Below are 26,509 nucleotides of genomic sequence, written 5' to 3' on the forward strand. Positions count from 1 at the left end.
GAAATTAATTAACTGAGACAGGGTGTCTTTGCAATACATTAGGATGTGTCAGGATGGTTACCCAGACAATTAAGTTCCAGGGACAGTTTTTCTCTTCTTACGTTTTTATGCTGGCATTTGACTCAGTCTGAAACTAGTGAACTATCGACTCATTGCTTCTGTGGGGCATAGGCTTAGCCTCCTGTCACACCCACTGGGGATATATAGTAGAAAGACAGGTACAGAGGATCCCCCCAAAGAAGTGAACTAAGGTCGGTTGTCTTAGCTCCTGCCTAGACACCTTGGGTGTATGAGATTCTTCCTTATACCAGGGACAGCTATAAAAACTAGTAGGTCACCCTCTGCACTGCACGTTGCCCTTCAAGCCAAGGTTACCGTTGCTTAATTAATGCCACCCCCCACTCCCACCCCAAGCATTTGCCCTTGGAGACAAGTCCACCATTTGTGACAGTTTTCAGGCAGTTTGTTCCTGTTTCCAAAGCTTACATACTGATCATAAGAGGTTGTGCTTCAGCTAAAAAAAGTTATGTCTATACATATATATTTTCTTGGCCCTTTTGGTAGAATATTCACTGGGTAAGTGTGGAAATCAGGTCAGTCAGTCAGGAAATTTACCAAACGTCAGGAGCCTGCATATGTGCCTGTGGTAAAGACAAGCCATCTGTCAGTTACCCCGAAACTTACAACACCACTTCGTTATTAATAATTGCTGGTAAAACCCTGGCTTCAGAATCAAGGTGGGGCAAATTCGATCAGGCTAAGAAACCCTACAGAAAGTCAAAAGGTGTTCCCGGAGCCTCAGAGGTCCGGGGACCCCGGCCTGAAACAGAGCAAAGGGAGAGTCACATCTTCATGCTCCTCCAAGACTCGTAATGACCTTGCTGGGGAGGAATCCACCAAGAACGCTGCTCACAATGCCCTCCTCTCTACCCAGCCCGAGGCGCATCCCGAACACAGTCCCCGGCTGTTCCCAGAGGGTGGCGCTGGCATCCCAGCCTTGGCCCACGGCCACCTGCCGCTTCCCGGCTGCGGCGGGAGCCCCCTGCTCCGTCTCCCGCAGGCCGGCGGGGGGCTCGCACCCGGTAGGGGGCGCCCCCGGCCCAGGCGCGGCTGCTCCCTCCGCCCACCCGGAGGCGGCTGCAGAGGGCCGAGCCCGGCGCGAGAGCACTGCGAGGCGGGCGGCAAGGAGGGAGGCGCGAAGAGGGCGCGAGGCTGGCAGCCAGAGGGAGCCGCCGCCCCTGACCGCCCGGGTCCCCGTGGGGCGCATGGGGCGCTTCGAGCCCGGATCGCGCGTGGGCCCCGCGCCCAGCTTCCTGCTGCCGTGAGAAGCCGCGCCGGGACGCCCCCCAGACCCGGAGCTGCCGGGAGGATGACCATGGCCGGGGGCAGGAGGGGACTGGTGGCGCCGCAAAACACGTTTCTGGAGAATATCGTCCGGCGGTCCAATGGTAAGAGCTGCAATCGGATTTCGGTTACCCAGGCTTTTTATCCGTGCCTTTATCGCGGACGCCTCCCGCCGCCCCGCGCCAGCAGATGCAGCAGCACCCGCGGGCTCTGCCGAGGAGTCGCTGCGCGGGCGCCCCGGGCTGCCTCCGGGAGGCAGGGAGAGGTGGGCAGGGCGGGGCGGGGTCTGGTGGGCCCCCATCCCAAGAGGAGAGCGCCCCCGGGGACGCCTTTTGGGCCTTTCTCACGCCGTCTCGGTCTCCTCTCCGAGAGAGTGACAGCTGCGGAGCGAAGTACTGGGAAAAGTGATGGGACGCTGGTCGCAGCAGGAGCGGCAGCGCGCTCCCCGTCGGTCCTGCCCCCGCGGCCCCCCGCCGGCCCAGGCTCTCGGGCTCTCTGGCTACTCCCCGGGGAGAGCCCGCAGTGGAGACAGGCAACTCCAGGTCCTGGCCCCCTCGTAATAATGTGATGCAGCTGCCTCCGCCTTCCATCCCCGAAGCTGAAAAAGTCAGAGGTGTAGGGACTTGGGGACTTAGGGACGTGCTGTTGGCTGCCTGATTCCAGCCGTTCAGCCACCCGCCCACTTCGAGGTTAAGGTTCGTGAGGGGCAGATGGCTTTCTTGGAGTCAGGCAGGACGTGGAGGGCACAGGTGCAGAGCAGGCTAAGTGGTCACCTGTCACGTTTCCCCTCTTCCAGTCCTACAACTGTGTTTTACGCCATTCTTAAGTCTTGCTCACCTATCACTTCCCAAACTCATCAAGCCTATAAGTAGATCCATTATCCAATAAACCGATCCTCAGCATTCATCTGTATCCCTGCGGCATTAAGATGGACAGTGGCATTAAGATGGACAGTGGCATTAAGATGGACAGTGGCATGAAGCTCTGGGCGGCGAGCAAGGATGCAAAAGAGCAGGATGCAAGGACCAATTTCAATCGCCTTTCGGACCCCCGCGGAGAGACCCCAGCCAAAGAACTTGCAGAGCAAATAGGAGTCCTGGCAGTTGGAAGGTGCAGCGCACACCAGGTCATCAAACAGCTACAACAATAGAGAGCCAAGCCTAAGATGCTCGTTGCGGGCTCCTGGACCCCTTTCCTTCCAGAGACAGATGACATTCTTCTACCAGGATGACATGAGGAGCTAACTCAGGAAATGGTTTTAATGGTGTAAATATCACTGTTTCAGACCCTTAAGGAGCTTGTGTTTAAAACGATGAGCTTTCATTGGATTTAGTTAGGGATTCTGGGAAAGGGCATGAAAAGTGACTTATGCTACTAAGAAATACTCTTTAATTAAATAATGTGATTTAAGTTTATCTTATAATAAAACACATCAACTAGCATAGCAAATCATCATGTATTAAGAACTTATTTGGAAATGATCACGTCTTTACCATGTGCCTCTTAAGAACAAGAATATTGAAGAGTGTTTCACCTCTTCCTTCAAGGTCTTCCTTATTCAAACTAAGGTGGCTTTTAGAGCAATGTCACAGTCATTACCTGGAGAGGCAAGGGGATGATATTTACTATGTGAACAAGCCACAGTGAACTCTTCTGCCATAAAATAGCTGGAGGTGTTCATGGATTTTTAAGATAAAATCATTATTTAAAAGTTACTGTGCTGTTAATGCCATTGTTATTGTCCTGTTAAGGGGTATGGAGACAATCTTGCAAATTTGGGGACCCCATTGTCAGTGACATCAACTTATAAATACCAATGACAATCTCGTTTCTTCCGGTGAAGAGGCAGTGTCCTTTAAATGAGAAGGGAAACCTGTATTTAATGTATACTGTGTATGTTTTTGTATGGAGGGAGCAGGAAGTGAAACTCACATGTTACAGTCACAAAGGTGTTGGGTTTGTAGGAGAACCTTAAGGGTCCTGGAGCTGAGAAAGGCAGAATACCTTCTAGTTCAGTTTATCTTCTTAGAGCCACTTCTCCGTAAGCATATATAGGATATCAATAGAATAAGTTGCTGGGAATATTTTTAGCGTGGGTATTTTCATTTCGGCACCAGTCCTAACAGCTTGATTTTAATTAAACAACCAAATGAACATTATCAACAAAACAAAACATTTTGGGAGAGTTGGATGAACTCTTAAAATTATCTATTTCTCAGAAAAAAAGGTTCTGATCTTGAAACATGGGATTTCATTTTTTAGTGATCCCTTTTATAATATTTCCTGAACAGGAATGGAAAAAAATTGTGAACTCTTATAAATATCACAATGTCTGCATGCATTATGTTATTTTACTGTGATGGAAACAGTCTATTTAAAGATATTGATTGTCTCGTTTTAAACTCCACAAGCCTGTTTTTGGACATTACAGTATTTAAATAGCGTTTTACCTTTAAATAGCAATACTGGATGATCACTTTATTAGGTATTTTCTGCCAGTGGTCCTGTGTGGCATTAACATTCCTCTTTTACAGATCAGAAAACTGAGTCCTAGAGATTAAGTAACTCATTTAATGTGGCAGAGCAGACAGTGCCTGTGGCTGGTGTTCTCCAGAGAATATCAATCATACATCCTTCTTGTAGCATTGTTTCTCCAGCTCTTATGACTTAGTCTGTGGAACTATTTTCATCATCCTTAAAAATACTACTCAGATTATATGCTAATGAATAATAGAACTGGCTTTGTTTGGGGGTTGTTTGAATATCTGGTGTCTGGAATATCATAAAACTGTAGGATGAGACAGACCTTAAATAATTTCTAGTCTACCTCTTCTTCTCCATCATTGTATAGGTAAAGAAACTGATGCAAGTAACTTTCTTCGTATATTTAGACGAAAAACTGATGCGGCCCCAAGCCACTTGACTTCAGTGTCATGTTCTTTAGGGTACACCATGCAAGAACTTTCCTTGTGTTACCATTCTATTCTCTCAAGAACCATAATTTCCCAGTGGAGATTAAATAAAATGTTATAACAACAAGAAAAACATCCATTTTGGCTAACAGCCATGCTACCACATCCAAACAGAATCCTAGGGCAAAGGAGAGGCTAATTATATTTCAAGGAAGCGGTCTTTCACCTTGGTCAGTGGTTTAGCTGAAGGCAGAGGTGTGATAACGGGCACTTAACATCTGTGTGCCCCATTACAAAGCACCAGGTCACTTTTCATAGAATATCACCTTTGATCCTCATAGGCCAGCAGAGGGGCTGCAGAGTTTCCATTTTCGAGTTTAAGGAACTAAGATTCCTCAGGTTAAGTGATTTATGTACTGTTAGTAGCATGAGGCAGAGTTAGAAAAAGCCAATTAGAGGCAGATCAGGGACTAGTCAGCAGTCGTTACTAGTTTATTCATTTAACCAAGATTTATATATATTGAATGCTGGAGATACAGTAGAGAATCAGAAACCCTCTTTTTGATTAAAAAGTTACATTCTAATGAATCTTGGTCCAAGGTTCTTGCCCCTGTGCTACAGTGTTGTCTGGCTGCAACTGTTATTTAGGCCTGTCACTGTATTTAAAAAACATTCCTGAGCTTTTTTTTACTGGTCTTGCTGGCACTAAAATCTACTTTAACTTCCTTTGATACATTTTGAATTCCATTTGAAGGAAAGATTTGATAATTATCCATTTTTTGGATTGTTGTAAGTAGTCAGCAGGAATAATTAACGCCCCAGATCTGATTTGATTTTGGTTATGATCACGTCAGTGATCATTTTAAATGCGACTGCTTTGTTGCCACATAGGCAAAGCCAGCCCAATTCTATTCATGGTTGGGAAATGTTGTTCCAGAATATTTTTTGATGGTTGCTTAAATCTGCAGGCACTCGTTGTCAGAATGCTCGCTGAAGCAAATAGGAGATCTGTCTCAGGAAGGCTGGCAGACCTTGGTGCCAGGAAACTACAAAAATATTACTCTAAATGGTCCCATTCTAGGCAGAACATATGTTTTAGTGTTCAGGAACCTATATCAAACAATTGTAGGTGCCAGTAGAAATCCATGCACATTAGCAGGAGTGAAATGCAGCACATTTTGGTACAGATTTATGTACATGTATAATTTACAGATTGCTAAATCAGCTGTGTTTTTGTATAGTGTTAAGTTGGTTCAGGTTGTTGATATAATTGGTTAGCAAACAGGATGGGAGCCATGGGTAATGTTGTGTCTTCCCATAGATGTGTTGAGCTGTGGTAATATTTATAAAACAGAGAACTGGTTAAAATCCATTGTGGCTCTGAAAGGGGAATGGATGATAATCTGGATTATTGCCAGCTCAACAGAGCTTGTTTTTTCTTGCAATAGGTTCTAAGATAACCTTCAGTCAAGGCTCAGCCGTCTTTCCCTGAAAGTGTCAAAAAGTTAAATCTGTTGATTGATGTTAGCTGGGGATTGAGAGAATGAAGCCTTCTGATTTAATGTTAAGGCAATAAACCTTATGAACACCATGATTTTTATGAAATCCTTCTATTTTAATAATCTATCTTAAAAGAACGGATGCATTTGAGGAATATTGTAGGTAAATTGAATCCTTGGCTTCATTCTTTCTGACGCCAGCTCTTCCTTTATGGTTGGACTTCATTTGGCAGTAGATCCTTGAAGCTCTGTAATTCTTTCCTCCCCTTTATTTTTGGTTAGTTAATGGCCTGTGAACAAACATTTAAAATCTACTTTAGTTATTTGTTGAAAGGAATCCTTTTCGTAGAATGAGTATCTGCTTTATACATTAGGATATTTGGACCATCAGTTTGTTTGTTTTTTTGTTTCTCTCTCTCAGTGGCCACACCTATAGCTGGTGAGAAAGAGAAATAGAATCACAGAACCTTAGGTCTGAAGGGCTATATAGGCAATTCCTTTTTTAGTGTTCGAATCCTCTCTGGAACATCTTTCCCAATGGTTATCCAGTCCATGCTTGACTAACTTCACTGATGGGACACTCACTTTATTACAAGCAATATTTTGTTTTTAAGCAATTATGGTTATGAATCTTTTCTTTCTTTTCTCCTCTCCTCCTCCTCCTTCTTCTTAGCTGCTGTCGTTTGGTTTCCCTAAAATATGTCCTTTTATAGCTACCGCTCATTCGAGGTCTGACCCATGGAATAAAACCTACCTGGCCCACTGCTTTTTCCAGTTGCCAACCTTTTTAAAAAGATTTTTAAACAGTTATTTTGTCTGATTCTTCCTTTTGTAAAAATTTTTTTCTCATTGTTTAATATCACAAACAGAGAAGCACATAAAACAAAATTTTGTGCATCTTAACACATTTCTGTGGAGTGAATGATGTGTCATAACCACCTATTTCAAGAAATAGGGTCTTGCCAGCACTGCCGAAGCCACCTAGGATCCTCCCGATCCAACTCCTTTACTCACCTCCCAAAGGGAGCCTCCTGATTTTATAGTGATTGCTTTTTTGCTTTACCTCATAATTTTACCACCTTGTTTTGCATTCCTCAACGCTATAGTTTTTTTTTAAATCTGTTTTTGAGCTTAATATACATGGGATCATGTATTCTTTTTCGAGTTGGCAATTCCTCCATGTTGTTGCATGTATTGTTGATTCCTTTTCACTGCTGTATAATACTTCCATGTTGTGGCCATACCACACATTTCTTTTGAATCCATTCTGCTGTTGATGGACATGTGGGCTGTTTCCAGTTTTGTGCTATTAATGCAGCTACAAACAATCTTGCACATGTCTTTTGGTGCATGTGGGCACACATTTCTCTTGGGTATAAACCTGGGAAGCATATGGTTAACTGTGGCACATGCTGCCAAACAATTTTCCGAAGGGTTTGTATCAATGTATACTCCCACCAGCAGTATATGGGAGTTTCCATGACCCCACATCCTTGCCCACATTTGGTATTTTTTCCTTTTTTTCTTTAATGGCGACATTGCCCAAACAATCTAGGAACTAATAAAACAGGGTCATTTAGAGTTATGTTAGTAGTGAGCACATGATAAAATGAAATGAAAACAAAACTGGCTCTTGTCCTTCGGGAGGTATCAGTGTCTACTGTGCGTTTCAATGTTCTCACTGAGAAGCTCCCTCACACGTGATTGTAAATGATGTGAAAGACTCGTACAGTCAGAATTATGTGCAAAGCCTGCATGCAAGGGTGGTGGGTTTTTTTTTTTTTGGTGTGTGTGTATGTTTAGGAAATTCATTTTCTTAAATTGAGAAGCAATAAACCCTGGGGACAGAGATTATGTAAGAATTAGAGCTGGAAGGGAGAAGGAACCAGGAAGTGAATGATTTATATTTGTTTCAGCAAAAGAAATAAAACAAAATGACCGAAGTCAGGACACAGATGTAGTGAAGGAATCAAAACTCAAAGGAAAATTAAAACAAAAAGCAAAGGCTAGTTTGTGGTTCAGTTTGATGAGCATGGCGGACCTCCTATGTGCCCAACACTGTGCTGAAGACTGGGGAGACCAACACGAGTGAGGCTGTCGGGATACTGGGTCTCACTGAGGAATCCCTGATGGAAACCAACATTCTTTGTAAACCTCTCCAAAGATTTAAGAGATGTTATACTGATTCAACACTTACTACATATTTTTCCCTTGTAAACACCTCACCCGAGATTATTCTTAGATTTTATAGCTATTTCTTTTTTGTGAGGTTGGATGTGGGATGACCAGATCCTGTAAGTGAATTAAAAGGAGAAGATAGCAGAATCAGGGAAGCTTTGTTTTCATGTGGTTGAAGTTTCCTTAAGAAAAAACCTCATTCCTCTGGGATATCCCATTGCTCTGTCTTCTTCGGCATGCATCTTGGGTTGCTCATCCACTGTTGGAGGGTTTCAGCATATCCTAGATGCTGGAATGTGTCTGCTGCTCTGGTTGTTCACTATGCAAGTGCAGTCTTGCTGAACAGACTGCAGTCTGGCCAACTTCAGCATCTCCTTTAGTTCTCGTGGTCTCTGCTTGAACAGTTAAGCACTCCCGTTAATGACAAAACTACTTAAAATTCTTCTGAATAGGTACTATAGAGTTATGCCAATAGTCAATTTGCTTACTCATACTAAGATTGTTCATCAGGTAAATTAAAATGACAACTCTTTTGATTAGTCCTATGTTGCATAAAGCTGATGTTCTGAAATTAACTGAGCCAATCCTATAATTATTAATGCAATTATTAACAGAGTGCCTCAAAACCATCATTTCTCATAGCTTTTTAAAGGTTCTGCAATGACATCAGGCACTTCTGTAAAGAAGAGAAATGGCTTCTTGTCTTCTTTCTCGTCCCTTAAAAAAATGATGTAGGCATCCCCCACTGGCCTTCTCAGAGTGCTGGAGTCAGCAGTTGAACGATATTGGCAAGATAAATTTTACTGATATTTATCTTCCGCTTAACTTTGGTTTGTATTAAGAGTGAAGTTGGAAAATGTATCTTAGACTAGAACTTCATGATGATGGCAAAGAAAATGGAGTTAATTTGAGTGATAAGACTATACTTATTTCAATTAAATGGATTTTTCAGTTTTTATTTTATTTACTTTTCTCCCTTCTCAGCATTAGTGGGACTGAATATATTAGAGTTCTTTGCTGCTGCCATTAAGGTTGTGCTTTGAGCTTCTGTGTGGCCCAATGAACTGCCTTATCTTCTGTTTGCCTCCCTAGAACGACTCTCTTTTCTTCTCCACTGTGTTCTGTGTCCTGGGAGGCTGACTTGTATAGATTACTCTGTAGGCTTCTGGCTGACTTCAGCTTGTGGGGCATTCCCCATGAGATGGGAGAGAGAATTTGTAGCACTTGTTCTCCTAGTTCCCTCCCTGCAGCGTCACAGTAGCCTAGCTGTTTTCCCTTGATTAAAGGTTGCATCGCCAGCTTGCTCTCTTCCGATTTGGGTAGGTTTGGAGACCTAAAGCTTCCGTCTGTTACTTACCTGGGGTACTGCGCTATCTCTTGAGGTTTTCTTTCTTTTTTTTTTTTTTTTTGAGACAGAGTCTCACTCTGTTGCCCAGGCTAGCGTGAGTGCCGTGGCGTCAGCCTAGCTCACAGCAACCTCAAACTCCTGGGCTCAAGTGATCCTCCTGCCTCAGCCTCCCGAGTAGCTGGGATTACAGGCATGCGCCACCATGCCCGGCCAATTTTTTCTATATATATATTTAGCTGTCTGTATAATTTCTTTCTATTTTTAGTAGAGATGGGGTCTCGCTCTTGCTCAGGCTGGTCTCTAACTCCTGACCTCGAGCGATCCACCCACCTCGGCCTCCCAGAGTGCTAGGATTACAGGCGTGAGCCACCGCGCCCAGCCAAGGTTTTCCTTAGTGGTGTGTGGGAGCAGGCTGCAGATGGCTGGTGTTACCTCTCAAGATCTGATCATGCACATCTCTTCCCTGTTCCTGGTTCAGGGACTTCACTCTGGAAGCTTGAAAACTGCCGTAGTGGGGACATTTACACCTTAGAAATTGGCCAAAGATATAAATCAGGGCTCTTTTCTGCCCAGAGTTGGTTTACTAGCACACTGCTGCTTATACTTCACCCATGCCTTTGTAAATAGTTCCTTTATTAAACTCTCCCCAAATTACCCATGGAGTGTGTCATGTTTTCCTGCCAACACTGACTGAAAGAGACAGTTACTCATTCTATGGATGAAACCTTTCATCCAGACCAGTAGCAGTCAAGGGGGTGAACCTGGTGAGAGGAGATGCATTCAGGTACTCCTTTTGACATGCAAAAACGCCTGTCTGCCTGACAAAGGGATGCTTGCTTTTCGGTTCAGTGAGTTGGTCACCTGCAAGCTTGATGAAATGCTTTCATGTTCATTTTCCATTTTTTTTTTATCATTCTAGAATGAGGAAATAAATGTGTGTGCTCAATCTGCCATTCTGAAATGATAACCAATACTTTTTAAAGAAAGAGGAGGTCCTAAATTCTAGCCACTCTTCTTCCATCAGATGAAGTTCGCCTTTATACTTCCCTATCTAGCTATAACACTCAGGGACTGTGCTCCAGCCAGACTTCTGCTGCTCTTCTCTGTTATTCTCTTCATTTAAAATGCCTCCTCTCCTCCAGCTCCCTAGTCCCTGCCTCTCACATGTCTCTAGTAATGCCTTCTCTCTGGATTTCCTGATTTTCTTCTTCCCTTTCTGTCTCTCTCTTTGGCTCTTGGCCTGACTCTCTTTTCAGTATCTCATGTCCTCTCTCCTCTCTTGGTCTCTTGCTTACTCTCTAGGTCTTGCTGTTGGTCTCTTGCTCTTGGCCTTTTCCCCTCCCCATGCCCTATGCCCCTCCACCCCCCCACTCCCCGCTCCTTTCCTCATCTGCCTGTCTTCCTGCCTATGTCACTATCTGCCTTTAGCCTGAGTTGCCAGCTGTCACTGTCTGCCATCCATCTTTGTCACTATCTGCATGTCATTGCTGTCTACCTCTGCCACCATCCATCTGTCCCTGTTTTTTGTCTGTCTGTCTAGTCTCTGCCTCCATGTATCCATGTCTGCCTGTCTGTCTCTGTCCAGTTCTCCCTTCACATGGCCTCTGTAGCTGCTCCCCTGTATGTCTGTCTCAGCTCCTTGTTTCTCTCTCAAGACCATCTTTCTCCATTTACTCACCAGCATGTACATGGTCAAAGATGTCTGCTCAACTCTACAGATCTCTCAGTGTTAGCGTCTTAGTTTTTGTTTTGGAGAGAAAAATCTCACTGTCCCATGGCTGGTTTCGCCAGTAGTTCATTCCTGGTCTAGTCTTCTGTGACTTGGGCCTGTTACCGAAAGTTCGGCACTTGTCCCTCAAGCTGCATCAGAAGAATGAGGACCAGTGGTTTGAGGAGAAGGAAAGAGGAGTTTATTAATCTGCTGGCAAATGAAGAGAATGGAGACTACTGTCTGAAAAATGCCATCGTCTTTCTGAGCAGAAGTACAGAGCTTTTAACGGTTCTGATCAACCCCAGCTTCTAAAAAAAAAAAAAAAAGAACAATCTCTTCTTCAACTAATATAATCTCGTGACCTCCACTGAATCCCAATCTTTGGCTAAGAATGATCTCCTGACCTCCGCCCAGATTAATCCCATCTTCTGTGGCACAGAGAACAAAGGGCACTTCCCTGCCCCTCCTGCCCACTGGCCTGAGGCAGGGATGCAGGTCCTAGTTCTCAAGAAGGAGTGGGGGATGTTTTAAAGAGACATAAAACATTTTTGCTGATATTTCAAGCCATTTCTTCTGTTACAGGCCTGGGTGGTGGGGTGGGCTAGAGAGTTTTGTGATCTGTATAGCGAGGCAGATAAAGCCAGACAGGGAAGCTGGGCATAGCCTTCAAATGGCAGGGGTGTCCCCTGCACTCCCGTCATACCTGGGACAAAGTATATATGCAAATATGTGTTGTATTAAACTGAGCTGCTCTGAGATTCTTTCCATTCATTCTGGTACTATACTCTATCCTTGCTAAGAAAGTTTTAAAATAATAGAGGAGGCAAATATAAAACTAACTTAAAAAAATTCTTTTTCTAGTACGAATTTTTTTTGAGACAGGATCTGCTCTATCACCCAAAGAGTGCAATGGCTTCATCATAGCTCACAGCAACCTCAAACTCTTGGGCTCAAGCGATCCTCCTGCCTCAGCCTCCCGAGTAGCTGGGACTTTAGGCGTGCATCACCATGCCCGGCTAATTTTTCTATTTTCTGTTGAGATGGGGTCTTGCTCTTGCTCAGGCTGGTTTTGAACTGCTAGCCTCAAGCAATCCTGCTTCAACCTCCCAAAGTGCTAGGATTATAGGCATGAGCCACCACGCCCAGCCCATTAATATTTTTATATTGCTTACTTTGCGTCACTATTTTTGAGTTCTGGTAATGAATGTTTTTTTGTGTTATTCAATGATGTTCTAAGACTTTTTTGTTCAAAGTGCCCATACAGACATGCATTAAGACATTAGGACTATAAGAATGAAAATAAAACACATGATTGATTAATCTATTGAGTCACTTTTTAATAATTGATCACATAGATGTTTCTTAGCAGTAATTCAACATATCACTGACCTCTTATTTATTAAGTAAAATATCATTCAGTAATCAAAGTCTATATTTCAACACATTTTTATATGTATTTTCATTCCCTTCCAGACTTCTTGTGGAACTGATTCATCTGCTTTTATTGTTTTAAAATCCTTAATTTGATGCTGATTGAAGATGGAGGTCATCCTTTTGAAACCATGTACTTAGGGATAAATACCCAGTAAATGAAGTGTTTGAGTTTGCTTTTGAAATTGAAATCTCTCTCTCCATTGTAATTTACTGACTTAATAAAAAATGCATTTCTGTAGGATATTAAAATCAGGGAAAGCAAATAACTATTGAATTTCTTAGGAGTTCAGTTTGTCTTGTGCAAAGATTAGACCCTTGACAATTTAGAAGAGTCATTTTCATGGAATTTTATTGGTGAAAAATATAATAGAGCCACAAAATGCCTTTTGCTGATACTAACATTTTAGATGTTTTATTTAGGTGTATCATACTGATTTAACTTCTTGCTTCTCATTCTATCTTCTCCATTCTCCCAAACATTACCAAATCTGGATTTTTTTAAAAGCAATTTCTGGTATGGATTTTATTTAGGTTCAGGTAAATCAAACTATTGTTTCCTGGTATTTGTCTAGTGCTTATACATAGTTTTTGTTCTCATCATTTATCTCAATCATTATCTTTCTATTGTTTCATTGTCCTAAGAGAAAGGAAAGTATATTTTTACTTAAACTTGCTTTTTGTAAGAGCACTGCTATCCTCAGAAATCTATAACATTGCAAAGTATCAGGAAGACATGTTCTCTTCTAAGTAAAATATCTCAAGTTATTAGAAATTGATTGTGAAATATTTACTGTAGCCCTCCAAATGACAAGTGTTGGCAGGGAACAATAAACTTGTGTGAACTGTTTGCTGAATGTAGCTTTTATCTGTGTAATTGCCTAAACTAAGCCACGTTTCTAAGTCATTGCTTTAGTTAGTTTCTCCTTTGTTATTTGTGGTGATTATGAGGAAAAGCAATTTTTAAATAATTTCTTTTTAGAATATCTCTGTGTTATGCTTTATGGGCAAATGGAAGGTTTAGAATGATTTTAACACTTCTGACTATTGTAATGTAGTTTGGCTCATGCCTCATCAGCTGAAGAAACTTTACATAGTAGGGGGAGGGGAGACATTTAAATTTTAGAGACTGTTTTATTTTATGAACCAGAGGAGAATTGTGTGTGGGTTGAGGAAGGTTGAATTTAGGAAATCGTACCTTTAATTGCATGCATTCTTGCAGCTACAGACCTCGGAGGGCAAAAAGGCATCAGAGGGAGGCAGTAGAATCTGGCTAATTTGCATCGAAGACCTGGAGACATAGGGAACTTTCAGATGAGAGCCATGAATAAATCACGGCAAGGGCAGCCAGGTTGAGCCTATACATTTTACTGAACAATTTAGAAGGGACCTGATCAGTTCAGAAAATATTAATTTGGAGGCAGACTTGGAGCTTCAGAATGGGCAATTGGCTGATTGGAAGTTATACATTCTACTTGGAAAAGATTATATCTATATCTATATCTCAATATATGAAGAGCATATTTTTTTCCAAAGACACATTTAGGCATTTTCAGTATATATAAATGGACCCACCAGTAGTGATTTATTTCTACTGTAGAATCCTTTGGTATTTGAACATTAATACTGCATATCAAGTCACATATTAATACTGCATATCATGTCATATCCCAAATCCAAACAATTCTGTCAGCAAAAGCCTGATACAATATGTGTCACCTGAAATGTATTAAGTTAAATTTAGAGGGTGTTTCTGATATTTTTGAAATGACCCAAGCTATACAGAGTCCAGCATTAAGAAAATGATATTTCAGGGTAATGACTGGTTGATTACTCCATGTGGGTGGTGGCTTGCATGTTGCAGATCTGATTTTTTTTTTTTGAGGTTTCTTAATTTGACTAAATTTTCCAGAAAACCAACTCTTAATTTCATTGACTTTTCTGTTTTCTCTTTTATTGATTTTCATTATTTTGTATTTTTCTTTCCTTCTATTTACTTTGGGTTTAATTTTGCTCTTTTTTCCCTAATCTCTTAAGGTGGTCACTTTTGGTTTGCATCCAGTTACTTAGAGAGTCAGATTTTATTGGTGTGAGAAGCATGGAGATTTAGTTCAATCTCCGCCCTCTCAACACAGGGGATTACCCACAGCTCATTAGGGACAACACTGTGACTAGAACCCAACTTGTCATCCCCTTTTTTGTTCTTTCAAATGGTGCTCTGGGAACTCTAGGGATTGCTGTGGAAGGGGAAGAGTGGATTAATAGGATGTCTTTTACCCCTCATTCTTCCATTGATTTTCATCATCGATGAGATTCCTTGGTCCTTCTCCATGTAATGTCAGGACCTCTTTCTCACTAGGTAGCCTCTGCTTGTGGAGTCTCCATGTGGCCTCTCCAGCAGCATAGGGGGACTTCTCACACAGCAGTTCAGGGCTCCCAAGAATGCAAAAGCAGATGCTGTCAAACCTCAAGGCTTAGGTTTGGAATTGGCACAGTATCAATTCTACTGCAGTCTGTTCACTGAAGCAAATCACACACCCACTCAGATTCAAGAGGAGAGGACTATGCAAGACCATGAATGTGAGGAAGCAGGGTTTATTGAGGGCTACCAATGTAATCTCAACTGTTTATAGTGATACTTTGACTGTACTAGCTATCACAGAGTAGGGGACTTGAGACCTGTAAGGGGCTGGTCTCTTCTAAAAATATATCTTTTTAAAATTTCAATGGATTTAGGGGACACAAGTGGTTTTTTGTTACATGGATGAGTTGTACAGTGGTGAAGTCAGGGCTTTTAGTGTACCTGTCACCTGAATAGTATACCTTGTACTCAGGATTGCTTTGGCTATTCAGGATCTTTTTTAGTTCCATATGAAATTTAGGATTGTTTTTTCCAATTCTATGAAAAATTACATTGACATTTGGAGGGGAATTGCACCAAATCTGTAAATCACTTTGGGAAGGATGGACATTTTAACACTATTGATTCTTCCAATCCCTGAGCATAGAATGTTTTTCCATTTGTTTGTGTCATCAGCTATTTATTTCATCAGTATTTTGTGGTTCTTCTTCCAGAAAAATTTCACTTCCTTGGTTAGGTATATTCTTGGGTACTTTATTTTTTTTGCAGCTATTTTAAATAGGTATTGAGTTCTTGATTTGATACTCAGCTGTTATTAGTGTATAGAAATGCTACTGATTTACATTAATTTTGTAATTAATCAGATTACATTAATTTTGTAACCTGAGACTTTACTGAATTTATTTATCAATTCTAGGAGCCTCTTGAAGGAATCTTTAGGGTTTTCTAGATATAAGATCATATCATTGGCAAATAGGGATAGTTTGACCTCATCTTTTCCAATCTGGATGTGCTTTATTTCTTTCTCTTGCCTTATTTCTCTGGCTAAGACTTCCAGTACTACGTTGACTAGAAGTGGTGAAAGTGAGCACCCTTATCATATTCCACTTCTTAGGGGGAATTATTTCAACTTTTATCCTGTTCAGTATGATGTTGGATATGGGTTTGTCATATATGGCTTTTATTATTTTGAGGTATGTTTCTTCTAAACCTAGTTTGTTAAGGGTTTTTATCATAAAGTGGTGTTGGATTTTATTGAATGCTTTTTCTGCATCTATTGAGATGATCATGTGGTTTTTGTTTTTAATTCTGTATATGTGGTGAATCATATTTATTGATTTGCATATGTTGCATCATCCTTGCATCCCTGGGATGAAACTCACTTAATCATGGTGATTTTTGTGTTGCGTTGTTGGATTGGATTTGCTGGTATTTCATTGAGAATTTTTACATCTGTGTTCATGAGGGATATCAGGTCTGTAGTTTTTTTTTTTTTTTTCTTATGTCCTTTCCTGTTTTTGGGATCAGGGTGATACTGGCTTTGTAGAATGAGTTAGGGAGGATTACCTTCTTGTCAGTATTATGAAACAGTTTGGGGATAGATACTGGTTCTTATTTGTAGGTCTAGTAGAATTTGGCTGTGAATCCATCTGTAAAAAGTTATTTTTTAAAAAAAGAAGAAAGAAAGTGAAATGGATTTACACACCACCAGCAGTATTTTGGAAGGGATCATATTGTCTCTTTTTCTGGACATATTCATAAGAGTCTCACCAGTGTGATTTGGGCAGTGCAAGGAGTCAGGAAAGTGGATGATCTCTCAATACCCTTGGGATCTCGGAGCTTTGATTCTTGTTAATGTATTGGAGCCCATTTTACTCTCATTCCCTCCAGATTTTTACTCAGTTGAAGACTGTCTGAAGGAGCCAAATCAGGGTCAAAATTCAGTATCAGCTCTATTACTGTTAAACTGGATTAGAGAACATGGCAGTGCCATTTGTCTCCTTCCTCAAGCCTAGACCTTGGCTTCTGGATCATGAATTACTGACCTACTCCTAGGCAAAGAAGCTGGAGCTGACAGAGCAGAGGTCTAGCAGGGCCTGTCACAAGTAGGTTTTGAGTACCACAAGGAGATAAGTAGCTCAAACCCTCTCTTTCCCCACCATGCTGGGGTATAGGCAAGTCTGAGAGGCCAAGACACACAGAGTGGATTCCTCTTGCTCTTGAGGTACCTAGAGATGGCTTGATCAATCTGATTATGGAAGGATAAGTGAGGGGGGTGAAGAGAGGGGGCAAAAGTATTCACTCTAATATTTCTTCTTTCTAGGGATAGGTAGATACCCCTTCCTTTCAGTGGAAACCCCAGTGTGGAAGGATAAGTTTTGCCCTCATATAATCTCTTTATGAAAATAGAGTTTTATAGTGGTGCTCTATCCTGCCAAACACAGAGTACTACTAGGGACTTTGAGGCTGTTGCAGAATTCGCAAGTTATGGCTGTGCTGATTCTATTAAAGACTGATGAATAAGTTATATAGTTGAGAGCATTGGCTTTGGTATTTGTGATGGTTAATTTTATGTGTCAACTTGACTGGGCCATGGGGTACCCAGATATTTAGTCAAACACTATTCTGGGTGTTTCTGTGAGAGTGTTTTTCAATGAGTTTAGCATTCCATATGAATTTTAGGATTTTTTTTTCTATTTCTGTAAAAGATGTCATTGGAATTTTGAAAGGGATTGCATTGAATTTGTAGATCACTTTGTATAGTATGGATGTTTCAACAGTATTAATTTATTTAGTCCTGCAGTCTTCAACCTCTGTGGCCTGTTACTGGTCTGTGGCCTGTTAGGAAATGGGCCATGAATCACTGCCTGAGCTCCACACCCCACCTACCTGCCATGACACCACCGCCCCCATTCCCAGTCCTTGAAAAAATTGTCTTCCATAAACTAGCCCCTGGTGACAAAAAGATCAGGGACCACTGATCTAGTCCATGAACATGGAATATCTTTCTATTTATTTTTGTGGGAGATTGTGCTTTTTGATGAACTGTCCAAGCAGTGGGTTACTTCCCTAATTAAGTTTTGCTTAGCTTCAAATTTGTTTTCCACTTACTGAGTGTGGAAAATAGTAAATAATCCCAGAGTAATTTATGTTTGGATGTGGAATGGCACGTCTGTGCATTTGGCTGGAAACTCTGTGTCACTTCACTAGAACTCTTGTATTTGGCATTCTCAACCATCAGGAATATGGCCAACCACCTGGAGGAATTAGAAAGCCTTGGCTAAGCAAAGTTGCTGTTGTAGAGTCTTGCACTGAAATTTATGCACTTTCTTCAGGAGATTCACACTTTCTGAGCCTGTTTATTTTTATGGCAGACATATTTCTAGAGGCATGGTGGCAAATGTACTCAGACCCACCTAGGTTTATTCCTTTATTTTATTTAATAGGTCTAATCTTCCCCATAAGCTCCTGCTCCACTGAACAGCAAAGGGAGACTGGTTGTAGGGGAATCTAAACTTCCCATTTAGGGGTATCTTTTGGGTAGTTCAGTCTCTTCTGGGTTCAGATTCCAATTCTACCCATCCCATTGCTTTCCTCCAAGATGGCGTGTGGCATGGAAGTAAGCAGCACTTGCATGACCTCTGGAGCCTCAGAAAATAAGAGGGCCTTATTTTCTCCCTCTTTTTTCTTGGGTCTCTGACAGTGGTCCCTGGTCTGCTGATTACTGGGCACCTAGCTGATCTCTAGGGCTCAAGTCTGCAGCTGGTGAATTCTTTTGAATGGAACAGAACTTGATGCCCCTGCCCCAACTCAACACACATTCTCTCCCCGCCCCCTCTGTCTGTGTGTATATGTGATTTGATCTAATCTAGGCTCTCACTGGCTCTACAGCTCACCTCCCCCTCCCCCATGGTTGATCCTAGGCTTGGGAAGTTTGATATGCAGCCCTTGGCTATAAGGTCAGGTCACTCCACCATGATAACCATCTGCTTATGCAACTTCAGCAGCCATGGGGCAGCTGGGAACTTCTGGGTCCCTCCCAGACATCATGGGAACTGAGGGAGGCTCAGGAGTGCTAACATGGCCAGGTTTGCTGTGCAGCAGGTATCAATCACCCAGTGTGATGTTCTGTCCCACCCCTGGACATCAGATGGGAAGCCGGGCACAAAGTCTACCCTTTTCTCCTCTCCTGTTCCTCCTCCTCTTTTATCATTGTGTGGAAGCAGGACTGTTATAGAAATCAGTCAGCACACTAGTTTTAAGAAGTAAAAGATGGTAGTTTTCAAGTAAGGGAAGAGACAAATCATTGAAAAGACAGGAGAACCCAAGCATTTAGAGGCAGAATAATTACTTCTACCCACATTAATATCTCCTGAGGGCATGATTGTGTATCACAAGATAGAATAACAATATATGATGACAAGAATGGTAATCATAGAAATGGTCTGATTTTAGTACTTAATGGTATAAGAAGGAGACTGTAATATAATGATTAAAGGCATGGATTTTGAAGTCAGATAAACCCAGGTTCAAATCCCAGCTATACACTGGTATATCTGGCTTTTGTGCATCCTCAGAGACTCAGTTTCCTCATGATAAAATGAGGAAATCCCTGACACTCCATTCAGTAAAGTAGTACCACCTCACAAAGGTTGTTGTAAAGGTTAAAAAACCCACCATAACATGTGGTAAAGTACTTAGAACAGTACCTGGTACAGAGTGAATATCAATAAAATAGTACGCATTCTCATTAATACCTAGAATATAACTTAGGTAGAATCCCTTAGTTCCTGATGATATATGTGGTGTCATGGTGTTTGTATGTAATTTATAAACAGATTGTGCTCTGAAAGGTAATTTGTAGGTCGATTGTTTGTAGCTTAGAATTAAAAGAGACTGTGTTTGCTAGGAATAGGGGAAGGGGAGGGGGAAGAATTTCTTTACTATTGGAGGCAAATGGCTTTGTAGCTGAGACTAGAATTCTTTTTTCCATTCTCTCCCAGTCCTTAGATAAAGAGGGAATTTGTAGATCTTCTATCACAGGGTGTCAAGGGAATCTCGCTCTCTGGGAGCTATAATCTCTTGCTTGGGTTAGCAGTGAGAAGAAACTATTCTGGAATTTTAAATTTTATGGTGAGAATCTTCTGAGTGGATGATAGGCTGATAATTCTATTCCTACTGTGCTTCCTATTTTTATGCTTCCTGACTAAAGTCAAAGAATATGCTAGTAGGCTGTAATATGTACACCTGGGAATGCATGTGGAATTATGAATACCTTTAAAAGATGATCAGAATACTTTTATGAGAAATTGCAGTGATATCTGGAGCTTGAAATTTATCCTGCTCTCATTTTTTAGAAAATGAAAAATTCAATCAATAACACAATTTTCTATGATTAAATTAATTAAAAATTAAGTATATGCTTGTTTTTATCAAAGTAATTTAATTCATGGTTACAAAATGAACAACCCTCCTATGCCTTGCCCTTCCTCTTATCCTACTCACCTTCGTTGAAGGCAACAAAAGAGACCGTTAAACCTACTAGATTTCAAAAGAACTTTACACTTCTTTCAGACTACACTGTTCAGTTTAGGAAATGTTGAATTTATTCAGGGAGAGAAGACCAACAAGAACAGTTATTCTGCCTCCAGAATAAAAAGCCAAAGTTCTTTGACTTTATTCATTCAAGACCCTTTCTGGTCGATCTCTAGTGTCACCTCCTGCCACTTTCCTGGCTTCCTTTTGCCTGTCTGCCCCAGCCTGCTCTGTGTCCCGTGCTGCCGGTCATGCCTTTGCTCGCGATGGATCCTCTGGCTGGAATGTTCCCTCCCCGCCCCCACCTTCTTGCGTTGACCAAAGACAGGGATCATGTTGTCATTTCTGTATCTACTGTTTTTGTATTATTTGTATCATATCTTAGACATTCAAAATGTTTAAATAAACCTTACTCCTCTTTTTAGACTAGAGCAAGTTCAAATGTGATCGCCCCGGAGTCACAGCACTTTGTCTTTCTCAAACACAGTCAGTCATTTTCTTACCTGTTTGTTTAGTTAGTTGTGTACGTGTCCATTTGTCCTGCTAAGTTCCTGGAGTGCAGGGACCATGTCTTATCAATCTGGATACCCTGTGTCTTGCATTGTGCTTGGTACCTCGTAGGCACTCAGGGACTACGTATGTGTGTATGGGAGGGATGGAGGGAAGGATTGGCGGTAGATTTTCATTAAAAGCATGTTTATAAAAAATAGTAGGTTTATAGATTCACATCATAAAGGTTGTATTTTATGTTCCTTTAAATAGATTTAAGCAGTCTCAAGGATAGATTACTGTATTTAGTGACTCCTCCTCACTCTCCCTCCTCTATAAGGTCTTGGCTCACCCCAGCCTTTGGCTCCTCTCAGTCCCCACCTTCTTTGAAGTCTTCTGTCTTTAGTGCTGTTTGCATAAAGTGGAATAATTTCCTCAAACCTGACAAGTAAAAAAAAAATCAACCCAACTATAAGGGTGGAGAAGCCTATCTGACCCAAGAATAGTTACCTCCTTACATAGATAGGGAGGGATGGTTACCCATATTGTGAATAAATTCTAAGTGCTGTCCTAGAACACAATTAACCTCCCAATTAAATGAGGATATTATATTACCATTATTTCACTTTATACTGTGTGTGTGTGTGCACGTGTGTGTGTATATATATATATAGATAAATATATATATACACACACAAACCTCCAGTTTACAACAAAAGAAGGGTGTGTGTTCTTTCTTTTTTGGGGGGGGATGGCTGGAGGTGGGTGGATACTATGTGGGGAGGAAGGAACCAAACTAAAATAATGATAACATGTAAGTTCTGAATGTTATTTGCTTAATAGAAGTCCTTGAAAAGAGGGACAGCTGATTTCCTGAGCACGAAAAGTAATGAAGACTTTAGATTTTCCAAAATATTTGAAGTGATCAGGCTCTGTGGCTCATGCCTCTAATCCCAGCACTTTGCGAGGCTGAGGCCAGAAGATCGCTTGAAGCCAGGAGTTCAAGACCAGCCTGGGCAACATAGCAAGAGCCTGTCTCTAAAAAGAGAAAAATATCTGGGTACAGTGGTGTGCATCTGTAGTCCTAGCTACAGGCTGGAGGCTGAGGCAGGAGGATTGCTTGAGCCCAGGAGTTCAAGGCTTCAGTGAGCTATGATTGTGCCACTGCCACTACAGCCTGGGTGACAGAGCAAGACCCCATCTCTGTTAAAGAAAACATACAACCCCCCCACCCACAAAAATGTAGGAAGTAATGATAGCATACTAAGCCAGTCATACATATCTGGCTTACTTAAACCCTGCATCATAAGTGAGTGATGGGCTGCTGCTCTGTGAAAGGGTCCCAAAATACAGCTCTGTGGTTGCAAAATTTCAAAATCAGTGTGAAGGTTCTGTTGTGTGAGCATCTTGATCAGCCTCTACAAAGCACTAGTGTTAGAAGGGTCTAGTTGTTATTCCTGACCAAGGGGAGGGTTCCGTGGTATGTGTGTTCCACGAGGCGATGCTCAATGCCCCATCCTCTGCCTCACCGAGAAGTCCTCCTCCTAGGATGGGCAAATGCTAGGCAGGATCAAGAAGGCAGATGCTGGACAGAGCCCAGAAGAAATTAGCTTTGGGTTCTCTTTTGCTCTGTGTTATCCATATACTTTCACTGAGATGAAAAATTAGGATTTGAATATGTCTTAGGGGAATCTGCTAGATTTCTGCAGGATTTATTGGTTGGTTGGTTAAGCGTCCTGTCTTTACTAATTTCTTTTTGGAGTACAGTGACCTTAGTTAGCATGTGCATTAGAAATATTCTTCTAAAACACTGTTCTTTTGCATTCTTCACAGGGCCATATTCCTGTTCAAGAGACTATATTTTGGAGGGAAACAGAAATACCTAGACCGATTGATATTATTTATGTCCTCATTGAATCTCAACTAATGTCTTGCCTCATGTGCCCTTTTCTTTCTTTCTTCTTCTTCTTTTTCTTCTTTTTTTTTTTTTTAACAGATACTAATTTTGTGTTGGGAAATGCCCAGATAGTGGACTGGCCTATCGTGTACAGCAATGATGGATTTTGCAAGCTGTCTGGCTATCACAGGGCAGAAGTGATGCAAAAAAGCAGTACCTGCAGGTATTTATGTTTGGGGTTGTTCTGGTAAACTATCGTGGTATCTTCTGGAAAAACAAAATGACTTACTCTGTTTGGGAATTGCCTTTACCTCATTCATTGTGTATTCAGGAATATTTATTGCGATATCATCTCTAGTTCATGCACCATACTGGGAAAATCAACGCAAATGTAAAACGTGGTTCCCACGTTGACAAATTGCAGTCAGCAAGATGGGAGACAATCGAGAAAAACTCAGGAAAACCATTTTATCTATAAAATGTGAACTCAAAGTTTTAGATTAAATTCAATGTGAAATTAGAAGATTAAATGAAAATGAAATAAATTTTAGATGATTGAAGTAATTTTAAAAAATTTATGAGCATTTTAGAAGAGTAACTATAATGTTGGAGACAAAAGCCTTGTTCACAGAGCTTTTCCTCAGCCGAAATTCTTTACTTAGAAAAAGAGAAGAGAAACAATACTTTGTTGCTTTCTAATTCATGCTGTTACATCTCTCTGTCTGATCTCTTAGCAAATTGTGCTAACAGCACAGCTGGTGTATTTGACAAGGATGCCAACCAAGCAGTGCCCTTGGGCTGTGGCATTAGAAAAGCTCTTTCAAACATCTTCAAGGTGTTGAGCTGGGCATGTAGCCTGGATCCTGCCAGCCATTCCCCTGCTGTGCCCTGGCAAGGTCTTGGCCCCCCATAGCCTTTGGCTCCTCTCAGTCCTCGCCTTCTTCAGTCTTCTGTCTTCAGTGGTGTTTGCACGATGTGAATCATTTTTCTAAACCTGCCAGATCAAGAAATAAACTCATCTAGGAAGAGTGGAGGAGTCTGTCTGACCAGGCATAGTCTTCTGTTTTTTGAAGTTGCATTTTTGTATATTAAACCAGCCAAGGAACTTTAGTTTGGTGAAAAGTATTAAATGCTTTAAAAGATTTCTATTTTCTTAAATTTTAGATGTTTGGGACTAAGAAATGGAAAGTTTATAATTTATTCCCCCTACTGCTCAAAGGTTTAGAAATTGTGACTCCTAATGCAATAGAATTCTCTTATATTCTTGTGTGCTGTTATCGTCTTAAGTATTTATATATTTATAATGTACATTTACATCTGTATCTATATTGCACACATACAATCAGAACAAGTTGAGAGAGTTGGCTTATTTTGTAGTGTGACTTGAACAGCCTTTCATTACCTTTCTTTCTTCTTATTGGCTATAACCAGACACTTTAAGGAAATCAGATAAAATAGCTTGCTAATTTAGCCAAATTTACTTTTATGCACAATTCTAAGCAACTTATTTAATTACCTGAAGATGTCCCTTCTCTAGAAATAAACACATATACCTTTGCGCTAGCTATATTCCTGATAGCTTAGGAGTCTCTTTTACTTATTTCATGCATTACATTTGCAGTCCAAGGTCTAGGTCAAGGAAACTTACACCTACCAGTAAACTACAGCTTGAAAAAGAACATGAGACTAATGAAGCTGGGTGTAATTATGGCACTTCATTTATTTGAAGACTCAACTTTACAGGGATTTGTTTTACCTTGTGAAGGAAATTGCTAGCATATATATTATACCATCATTTCACTTAAATGGAGGTCACTTATCTAGAAAATTAAGTCAGAAAGAGAAAGAAGAGAAATCCTCTTGTTCTCAGGTAGGGCTAAATTAGTCTTGATCTACTTTTTAAAGATAATTCAAGAAGCTCAGTTTATTATTTTCCTGGCTTACAGGTAAAGAGTACAACCAAAAGCAGAGTACTACACGAGATACGCAAATGGGCAACAGATTAATCACATCCCTCAGGGGGCTGGGAAGGGACATAAAATAATAAAAGTGACACAGAATACATCAAGTCAACAGCTCGGGCTCTTCTCTTAAGGGGTGTCAGAACTCAGAAGCCTGCAGTCAGCCTAAGGCTGTGCCAGTATCAAGCTAAGCATGGTGCTTGACTTGGTGCTTCAGTTTGAGATCAGGAATTGCACTTGATAACCTCTGAGGTTCTTTGTACCTCTGAAATTCTATGAATCTATGATTCCAGTCATCAAGAAAAAGTTAGATTATATTCAGTATGCACAGTTTAAAGATAGAAAGTGTATTGTTCAGGAACCCATGCCACTGTTTCTGCATCACCTAAGACAGAGGAGTGGTAGGAGTGGTCACTGCTGTCCTTCTTAGTTACTGTTGCCTTAGGGCCTGAGGGGGGCTTGTGGGCACCTTTGTCAGAGAACTGGACTTTCCAGCCCCACTGAGAGATGGCTTTTCTCATCTTGCATTTTTTTTGGTGTCCTGTGCGATAGTTCAGTCTGTTTAGCTGGGGATATATCGTGTTCCCAGAGGGACAAATGTTGGTCGTCAGACCATATTCAGTGTGAGGCCTGCTGAGACCAGTATTAGGAGGTGGAACTTCTACTCTCCTAAAGTTTTCTCTAATTTCTTTACATGCTGCTTATTTACCTCCTTAGCCTACTTTTCTCCAAACTTGAGCAGCAGGGAGGTGTCTTAGTAAGAACATGTAGGATTTTATTGTCTCAATTTTTAAAACTCATTGCTGTTTTTCCTTTTTTGGGTGAGGGGCAGGAAAAAGAGCTGCACAAATAGTGGCTGAATCTTCTGTTTCTTTTCTTAGCTGTGTCTAAATGTTTAGAGCATCAGATTGTACCCCTTCTCTGGTTGGTGAATTTTTGTGATTTTTCCTTTTTTATGGGGGCTCATTATTTTCTTGAGAATTAGAAGAGGAAAAATGGTCCAAACTTACTTGGCCATCTTTACCAGGAAGGCTCCCAGAGTTGTATTTCTAAAATGAAATCTGATTATGTTTCTCCATTGCTTAAATCCCTCCCATATGCCCCCATTGCTTTCCAGATAAAGTTTAAATTACTTCCCATGGCTTACAATGCCACGGTCTCCTCCATGACCTGGCCTCTGCTTGTTTCTCTATATTATAAATGGCAAAATTTCCCTCACTGTCTATATTCCAGTCAACTGAACTACATTCAGGTTCTGGAATTAACCTGACTCTCCCCTCTGTGCCTTTGCACATGCTCATCTTTTGCTTGGCATATTTTTCTCTCTCCTTTTCTCAGTCAGTTCCCCTTTGCTTTTCACACCTCATTTGATCTTACTTCTGGGAAGCCTCTCACCAGCCAGAGAGTGCGCTGTGCCTACTCTGTGTGTTCTGTAATTCCTTAGATGTGCTACCCTTGTAGCACTGATCATACTGTTTTCCAATCTGTTTTCTGAGCTGCTGTTTTCTGGTGCAGATCTCTCATTAGACTTTTGGTTTCTGGGAGGAGTGATGGAGTCATATTCATAGTCAAATCACTAAATCTTTTTGGATTCAATGAATGTTTTGACTGTGCGTGTGTGTGTTCCATAGTGCACAGCACAGAGCTGGGTATAGGATAGATAACATGTGCTTGTAGAATAATAAATACTTGTTAATCTAACGTGAGCTTTCTGGTTGATTTGCAGTTTTATGTATGGGGAACTGACTGATAAAGACACAATTGAAAAGGTGCGGCAAACATTTGAGAACTATGAGATGAACTCCTTTGAAATTCTGATGTACAAGAAGAACAGTGAGTATT

At 41.2% G+C, this 26,509-nt stretch overlaps 1 protein-coding gene across 2 annotated transcripts in view; it reads left to right on the forward strand.

Annotated features, from left to right (window-relative positions):
- Positions 1-1,369: 1,369 nt before the first annotated feature.
- KCNH1 (potassium voltage-gated channel subfamily H member 1) overlaps positions 1,370-26,509 on the forward strand; it is a 311,923-nt gene continuing 286,783 nt past the window's right edge. For both annotated transcript variants that reach the window (XM_069459283.1, XM_069459284.1), the window contains exons 1-3: positions 1,370-1,448; positions 22,806-22,929; positions 26,394-26,500. In XM_069459283.1, coding sequence (XP_069315384.1) covers positions 1,370-1,448; positions 22,806-22,929; positions 26,394-26,500 — 310 coding nt within the window. The remainder of the gene's footprint in view (positions 1,449-22,805; positions 22,930-26,393; positions 26,501-26,509) is intronic.

This window comes from Eulemur rufifrons, chromosome 27 (genome assembly GCF_041146395.1).
Source record: "Eulemur rufifrons isolate Redbay chromosome 27, OSU_ERuf_1, whole genome shotgun sequence".
NCBI lineage: Eukaryota > Metazoa > Chordata > Mammalia > Primates > Lemuridae > Eulemur > Eulemur rufifrons.